General features: G+C 40.9%; 1 protein-coding gene across 1 annotated transcript; it reads right to left on the bottom strand.

The window, feature by feature from the left end:
- Window positions 1-5,422: 5,422 nt before the first annotated feature.
- Window positions 5,423-6,211, bottom strand: LOC113930516 (olfactory receptor 10A7-like). The gene has a single exon (XM_027607632.1). The coding sequence runs from the start codon at window positions 6,209-6,211 to the stop codon at window positions 5,423-5,425; it is 789 nt and encodes a 262-aa protein (XP_027463433.1).
- Window positions 6,212-9,424: the final 3,213 nt, after the last annotated feature.

Raw genomic sequence — 9,424 nt, forward strand, 5'->3', positions numbered from 1 at the left:
CCCCCGTATTTTGTGTCTGTGGGATGTGTGTGTGTGTGTGTGTGTGTGTGTGTGTGTGTGTGTGTGTGTGTGCTGGCTCAAGTTGGGTGTGCTTGTGCATGTAGGAATGGGTGGGTATGAGGGGACGTACTTTTTTTTTGAGGGGATGTACTTTTTAAATTAGTTCGATCTAGTACACGTGGTTTCTGCTCAGCATCTTGCCTTGACTATCATTCTTTCTAATTTCCTGTTCTGGTGCCCTAGTTTGCCTTTTTCAATGGGGATCCCATGGGTCACGTTTGGCCCAGTTGGAGATTGCTCAGATTATCTGACCCTGCCCACCTGTTGAGCCAGCAACCCCATTGCCACATCCTGTGGCCTCAACTGCATCCTCTTGCCAAAGTTGCCACCTGTTCTTTGGTCCATTCTGGCCAGAGCTACTTCCTTAAAACTGACCTAATGACCCTGCTTAGACCAAGTTAAGCACTAGTCCTGGCAGAACCAGGGGCAGAAGCAAGGTGACAAGATTGGACTGCAGGATTTTGCACAACGTAAACCAAGCTCCTTTGGGGACAGTGAGAACCTGAAGGCATGAGAGGCTGCCCGATGTGGGGACTGACAATTTTGGGTGGGAGGAAGCGTACTGGGAGCTCCCAGAGTCCTTGATCAAAGAGAAAACCAAGTAGAGAAATGAAATGAGAGCCAAGGGTGGAGGGTGCTGGGTCATCAGTGACAGGAAGGAAGAAGAGAGAAGAGGAAAAGCAAAATATGGAGTGTGCTGAATATCACTCCAAAGAGAACCAGGGAGTCCCAATACTTCCCTAGGAACACACCAGACAGCCATTTCTTGAGAGACTACTATATGCCAAGCACTTGCCAGGCACTGGGCATATATCTCAGTAAACAGGACATAGCTCCTTCTCTCAAGGAGCTCACTGCATGTTTGAGGAGATAAGAAGGAAGTTCTTTTTCATATTTGTGTGTGAAAAGTTCCATAGTAGATGTAAGAGAAGGCTTCCTGGGGGAAAAAAAAAAGGATTTAGGCAGGTGAATAGTGAGGAGGGGAATGAATATTTAAAGGCCAGTCACTTGGCTTCAGGATAAAATCCAAATTCTGTGTCCTGGAATAGAGGTCCTTCATGAACTGGCTCCAGCTTCTCGGGTCTCAGTTGTCCCCACCTTGCCCACACAGTCCACATGCAGCCACACTGGATTACTTGCAATAGTTTGGACATGTACAAATGTCCAAAAAAATCTCTTTCACTTCCAAACCACTGCAGGTGATGGTCACTTTACATAAAATGGTTTCTCCAGGCCCCATCCATGCAATCCTGCTTATTTATCTTGTCTTGGCTCAAATAACACCTCCACTGGGAAGTCTTCCCTTAACCTGACCAAACCCCCTCCCTCAGACTGGTTTGGATGCCTGTATGAGTTTGCTAGGCCTGCCATAATAAAGTACCACAAACTGAGTAATCTAAACAACAAAAGTTTACTTCCTCACAGTTCTGGAGGCCAGAAGTCCAGGATCGAGTCAGCATTGATTTCTTCTGAGGGCAATGAGGAAGAATCTGTCCCATGTCTCTCTCCTAGCTTCTGGTGGTTTGCTGGCAATCTTTGGTGTGTCTTGGCTTGCAGACATAGCATTCCAATCTCTGCCTCCATCTTCACATGGAATTCTTCCTGCGTGTGTCTTTGTGTCTAAATTTCCCCTTTTTATAAGGATACCAGTCATATTAAATTGGTACCTACCTTAATGACCTCATTTTAACTTGGGTACCTTTATTAAGACCCTATCCAAATAAGGTCACATGCTGAGGTACTGGGTATTAGGACTCCAAAATATGTCTTTCTTTGGGGGACAAAATTCAACCCATAACAATGACTCTCCCCAGTACTGACATAGGATCCTGTAATTGTCAGAGCATTAATCAACCTGATTATAATTGTCTGTTTACTTGTATGTCTTTTTCACCAAACTGTGAGCTCCATGAAGGCAGAGGTGATGCTTTCTTCATTGTCATAACCCTAGTACTTGAAACAAAATCAAGCACACAGTAGGTATTCCATACGTATTTGTCACAGTATAAGTGTCATTCCTTTGATCAGGGGCTACTCCCTTCTCATGTGCTCTGGACCTTGGGCCTTCCAACCTTTGCAGGGGCCATAAAATGCTGTATCCCCATGGTCTCCTGCATCTTCAATTTCTCCATTTCTAATCAATTCTTCTTCCTAATGGTATTCAAACATTTTCTATTCTTTCACATTGTAAGAATAAACATCTTCCCTTAAGCTTTCTGTTCCAGCCCTTACCAAATCTATTTCTTTTCAGAGCCAGTCTTCTCCAAAGAACTATCTACACATAGTGTTATCTACACTTTTTATTCACTCCTGTTTCTCACTCCAGTGTGGCTTCTGCACCCATTGCTCTACCAAAAGTTCTGTAAGTGAGTCATCAGTATACTCCATGTTATCAGATACAATGGACTCTTTTCTGTCCTCAGCTTGCTCCTCCTCTCAGCAGGCTTTAGTATAGTTTACTAGCCTTTCCTCCCTAAACAATTCTTTTCTCAAAAAAAGAATTTCTATATATGATGATTAACATAACAATAAACAATTTTAAAAAAAGAATTTCTCTTCCTTCTACTTGCATGTGTGGATTTTCTCTTATCTATCCCTCCTCAGTCTTTTTTACGGGTTGTTCTTCCTCTATGTGACCTCTAAATGGTGGAATTCCCAGGGCTCCATTCTGAGTTCTCTTCTTCTAAACTGCTTCTCTACATGATTTCACCCATTTCCAGGCTTTTAAATGCCATCTATAATGCCAGCTTTGGCAAGAGGATGCAGTTGAGGCTACAAATGCTGATGGCTTCTAAATTCATATTTCTAGCCCAGATATCTCTTCTGAGTTTCAGACCAGTATACTGGTTATATTTATCAGTTATCACTGCAGGACCTTGCTGTGGGCTAATCTCTCTTTTGAAATCCTTCCCTCCCCTACCCCACCTTATAACCTATCTTTGCCTGGTTTATTCCTACTCATCTTTCTGGTCTCTGTTCAAATGCCATATCTTCAGAGAAGTCTTTTATGATACTTCCAACCCAATCCAAATTAGTTATCCTTGTTGTATGCCTTCCCAGCAGACTGGTTTTCCTTCACAGCATTTGTCACAGCATCAAATTATGGAGGAATCATCAGTATATAGGTGGTACTTGAGGTGAAGGAAATAATAATCTACTAGGGAAGGAAGACATATAACCATTCAGCTAGTCACTCAGCAAGTATTCCTTGGGTGTCTCCTATGCCAAGCGTTCTTCTAGGCACTGAAGATGCAGTGGCAAACCACCAGATAATGTGATTACTGCTAAAACATAAGTCCACAGTGAGTCCATGGAGATTCAGGAGAGTATCCCTTCATTCAATGTGTTGGATGGAAGAAAATGATCAGGTAAGTCTTTCTAGTGAGGATAATAATGCATGCGAAATATGAAGGGGCATTAGCTAGGTGAGAAACAAATATGGGCAGGATCTTCCAGGCAAAGGGCATGAGTAATGATGCAGAGGTGTGATATGGTAAACTGAGATGGAGCCTGGTGGGAGATGAGAGTGGGGAGGGAGGCAGAAGCAGGGTCATGGAAGACCTTGATTTCCATGCTGACGAGCTCAGATTTTATCCTTTGAAGATAGGTCTGCTGCATGTAGTGCACTATGCTGGGTACTTGAGTGTACGGCTAGAAAGGACTTTCTGTCTCTGTCCTTGAAGGATTTATAATCTCACTAGAAAGATAGGGTATATACATAAAACATAAAGAGCAGTGAATGCTACTTGTCAAATGAAGAGAAATAAACAATTTCTCAGGGGAAAAAATGACATGAACAGGTCAGGGAGAGAGAAGGTAGGACTTGAGTTGGTTCTTAAAGGAAAAAATGGGGCAAATTTAGCAAACTAAGCAAGCGACATTCTGAGCATTTGTGTTTGTTCATATGTCCTACTAAATGCTTTGTTAGGTCTTTACATTAGGTTATTTCATATTAATTATATAATTACTTTTAAAATTAAGGGAAATAAGAATATTGGGATTTTATATGCAGAGATTCTCTTTATAGACAGTGCTTTCAAGGATTATGTAGTCTATAATGTAAAAAAAACATAAATTCTGAGCGATTTGAACACCAAGGTCACCAAGGCTATAATATCTTTGAGGTCAGAAGCTGTATCTATATTGTTCACTATTCTATTCCTAGCACTACCACAATCAATGCCTGGATAATATTAGGCTCTCAGTAAATATTTTTTCAATAAATATGTTTCATTCAATAAATATTCAATAAATACTTTTTATTCAATAAGCAAATACATGTATTCTCTCCCTTATCACAGCAGAATCTTTTTGCTTTCCCTCTCTCTTGAAGTGTAGCTTGAATATACCGGTTGATAATGTTAAGTAGCTGGCAACGGATACAAAAATAAGAAACAAAAGCACAAGTGAGGCCAGCAAGGCAAACTCAGGTACACAACAGAAGGAAGATCTGGGAGGGGAGCAGAAAGAACAGAACAAAAACACAGTGGGTAGCTGTAAATTCTAGAGAAAAATCAACTTTAAAAAGAATGGCTTGAGGCAATCCACATGTCTAACAAATCGTGTTTAATGCACATTTCTCTAAAACTAGTCTTCTACGGGGTTTCTACATATTTTATTAGATTCCACCTTTATCTTTTTTAATCTTATGGGGATAGCACAGTTATCACTCCTCCTCCTCCAATCCCAAATCTCCCAGTCTCGTTTATAAAACACACACACACACACACACACACACACACACACACAAGAAATTGAAGACAACTAAAGCACACTTGCCAATACCTACTTTCAGGATTGAGCTTTTTGGGGCGATTATATGCAGCAACTATTTATTTTTTATACCAGAATAGTTCCACTCCTAGGAGGTTCTCCTCCCCTCTCACAGTACAAATATGCTCAAGGAAAACTAGACAATTTCAAGGACACCAAGACAAATCTACTAACTCTTCCCCCAAATCAGCTAAATAGATGACTTAAAGGAAAAAATGGGGCAAATTTAGCTAACTAAGCAAGGGACATTCTGAGCTTTGTGTTTGTTCATATGTCCTACTAAATGCTTTGTTAGGTCTTTACATTAGGTTATTTCATATTAATTATATAATTACTTTTAAAATTAAGGGAAATAAGAATATTGGGATTTTATATGCAGAGATTCTCTTTATAGACAGTGCTTTCAAGAATTATTTAGTCTATAATGTAAAAAAAACAAATTCTGAGTGTTATTTTACCTTATAAATATTATAATCTATCCTATGCTTTCCTAATCAGGCTGAGAGTTCCCTGAGGATGATGACAGACAGTGCCTTAACCTTCAGACTGCATCATTTTTGTCGATTGAATGGAACTCATCATTGTAGGATCAAATCCTCGGCTTCCTCAGGGCCTCCTTGACATCTTTGTTTTTGAGGCTATAGATAAGGGGGTTACACATGGGAGTGACAACAGTATAGAGCAAGGAGAAGGTTTTGTTGAGAACTGGCACCTGACCAGCCAAGGACACAGCATATACCAGGATCAAGGTCCCATAAAACAAGGTCACAATCACTAGATGAGAAGAACATGTAGAGAATGCTTTCTGCCTACCAGTCATGGAAGGCATATGCAAGACCATGGAAAGAATCTTCCAGTAGGAGGTTAGGGTTAGTCCAAAGGGGGCCAAAGTCACCAGCACTGTTAGACTCATGCAGACTAGGTTGACCAGTCGGGGATCTGAGCAGGAGAGCTTCTGCAGAGGTTTCAAGTCACAGAAGAAATGGTCAATCTCATTGCCACCACAGAAGGTCAAACTGGTTACCATAGCAGCCTGGAATGCAGCTGCCACTGTGAAGCCACTAAACCAAGAACCAATTACTAGCCACACACATATGGTCCCATGCATCAGTGCTGGATAGTGCAAGGGCTGGCAGACAACCAGGTAGCGGTCATATGACATCACTGCCAGAAGATAGCATTCAGTGCTGCCCAGAGCCCCAAAGAAGTAGAGCTGCATAACACAACCTGCCATGGATATCACTCTGTTCTTTCTCAACAAGTCCACCAGCATCCTGGGCACAATGTTGGATGTATAACAGACCTCCAGGCATGAGAGGTTCGCCAGAAAGAAGTACATTGGTGTCTGGAGTCTCCAATGAGTGCTCACCAGGGCCATGAGAAGAGGATTCCCAGATATGGTGGCTAGGTAGACAATGCCAAACACCAGGAAGAGCAAGAGACCCAATTCCTTGAGGTCTCAAACCCTAGTATGATGAACTCAGTCACCGTCATAGTGGTATTTCCTGGCCCCACAGAAGTCAGAAGTTTCTGGGGAAGTGTCAGTTTCTCCAGCCTGTTATATCAGATCCATCAGCCACTAAGATTTCCTACATAGTCCAATGATTTCCGCACTGATGAGGGCATTTCTTGGGGATTGGTTCTCATGGTAGCCAGTTAAATTTGCCCTCAGAAAAGCTGTTTTATTGAAATCAGTTGAACCTGTCATTTAGTCAGGGGTGAAATAGAATGAGGAGACTAAATGGTAGAAGGAATGGCTCAGTGAAAATGTATACCCATCCTTTAGGGAATAATCCAGAACACAACCATACTGGTAGCAGGTCAAGACCCCCAAATTCACATTTTTTTAAATTTTTTTATTGTCCAAATTCACATTTAAAGGAGGCGTGTAAAGCCCATGCTTGGCATCCTTGGTGCCATTTTGGACAGAAGAAATTCCCAAGGGAAATCCTTACTAAATGTTGACAATTCAAAGAAATGACAAGCCAGATAGCAAATCATATTTATGACCTTCTTCACCAGAGCATGAAAATGGGAGCTGAAATGCCAGGACTGAGGCAAAGAACCATTCCATTGATGGTACAGGGCCATCCATGCTTGTTTGGTAGTGACATCCATGAAATTGCAGAATGGTAGTTTCTGGAGAAAGCAGATTCTGGAAAAACAGGCTTACATTCTAAAACAGAATAAAGATTTCTTACTTTTTTATCTTGCCACATAAAAGACCAGATTTTAGGCTACTGGGAAGAAAGCCCAGTAACTGCCATCTGAAACTGCGGGTTAGACTCATGTGCACACATCTGAATGCACACACACACACACACACACACACACACATCCATCTGGAGCTACACAGTCAGGTATAGATAGTCACACATGCTATCATCTTTTCCATCACTTTTAAAATTTGGTTTTCCCAAAGCAGTCTTCTAGAAGTGAAATATTTTCTCCATGGGTCTTTGCCTACAATTCAGATATGCTGGCATTAGGCAGGTAGCAGTGGCCACGGGTTAGATCACAAGGCCCAAATAACCAGGCTTTCCATATACATCATGGGCAGTGGAAGATAAATTAGCATGTTTTTCTCATTCAGTTGTTTCATTGGTCTGTTTTGTTAGGCAGTGTAGTATAATGATTAAACACGGGAATGCCAGTGCCAGACTGCCTAGGATCATCTCCCAGCCTCTCCATTTACTGGCTGTGTGACCTTGGGCAAGTTACTTAGATTCCCTGGGCCTAAGTTTCTCATCCAAAAAAACGAGGTTAATAGTAACTCTTCACAGTATTGTTTTGAAAAGTAAATACATGTAATTAAAACAGTCCCTGACACATAGTAAGCACTAAATAAACATTAAAATTTTTTCTTTACAAAATAAAATTCTTTGTGAAAACAGCCCCACAGAAGCATTAACCAACATTACTAATCACTATACTTAAATAAGATAAAGCAATAGACATGCATGGGAGGAAATTGTACAGCTCTCATTACTTCTTAACTGCTACCTATCACCACTTAATTTAACTTAAAAATAATTGACAATAACTCTCATATCTATTTATAGAATTATGTAAGGATTAGATGAGATTATGAATATAAAGTCCCTGCCACATAAAAAATGGTCACTAAATCATGGCTAATAATAGTACGAATAACAATTTACCTGAAGCCATCAAGCATGAGCTGACATTCATGGTTCCATGTGCCTCCAACATTTATGGTCTTTCCACCATATGAACCAACTCTACTGCCTGCTATTATTTACACATTCATGTGTACATGTGTTCATTTTTGTCTCTATGTGAAAGGTTTTTGGAATTCTGTCGAAAAGGATTAAAGGCAAATGCTCCACCATGATCTAATACCTTTAAACCAGACTTCTTCTGATACATCTACTTTGCACCAGGTACCCACCACACCTAAGCCATGGACACCCATACTTTCTTGGCTCCTTTGGCTCCAGTTCCTGCCCAGCTTCCTTTGAAGGAAAACTCAGGGCTTTTCCTGAGTGTCCTCAGTCCAGCTTCCCACCTGTTCCTCAAGAGCTATGGCCCAAAATCATTCTCCTTAATTTCTCCAATATTGCAGCCATCTTTAACTACTTTCTTAAATGAATCCTTACCCCCAACTCTATCACTGCCTTCCCTTCTTTCCTGATTTACTTTTTATTTATAGCCCCTATTGCCTCTAACATAGAATATATTTTGTTTAACTCCTTCCTAATAGTCTGTCTCATTTAATGTAGGCTTTAGAAGAGTATCAATTTCCTCTCTTTTATTCACCACCGAATCCCAAACACCTAGAACATTTCCTGATGCTGAGTGGACACAATAAATATTTGCTGAATGAATTCATAAGTCAATATGATATGATAAATAGTGCTTTTGCCTTTGGCATCAAAGAGAACCACATTGGGATCTTAGCTTTACCATTTCTCAGTGTTTCACCTTGAGCCATTCACTTAACCTCTATGTGCTTCCACCTCCTCATCTGTCACACAAGAATTGTGGCAAAGCCTACTAGGAGACCCCAAATACCCATTTCCGCCTTCTTCTGGAGCAGGAATTGACAAAATTTTTCTTAAAGGCCAGAGTTTTTAGGCTTTACAGGCTATCTGGTCTTTGCCACAACTGTTGAAAAATGCCATTGTCATGAGAAAGCAGCATAGATAATATATAAATGAATGGGAGTCACTGTATGCAATAAAACTTTATTTACCAAGAAAAAAGTCATTGGGCTTCAAGCTATAGTTCTCCAACTCCTATAGCTGGATACATGGCTGCCCAGCTAAAGCCCACATTTTCTTTGTAGCTTAGTCAAGTCAACAGGGTGTGAACTGAATGATGTGTATAATTTTTAGATTGTTTCCTTAAAAGAAAAGTACATTTCCTCACCTTTTCCTTTTTACCCTTCCCACTGGCGGGAATACAGACCTGATAGGAGAATTGGCAGCTACCGCTGAGGGCCATGAGATGTAAACTGGGTCTTGCAGGAACAGAGCAACAGCATAGAAGCAGCCTGGATCCTCAACATGGTATACCCTAAGCAGCCTACCTGGTCTTTTCATGGAGATACATGCGTTTCTATTTTGCC

This window comes from Zalophus californianus, chromosome X, assembly GCF_009762305.2.
Source record: "Zalophus californianus isolate mZalCal1 chromosome X, mZalCal1.pri.v2, whole genome shotgun sequence".
Taxonomy (NCBI): Eukaryota; Metazoa; Chordata; class Mammalia; order Carnivora; family Otariidae; genus Zalophus; species Zalophus californianus.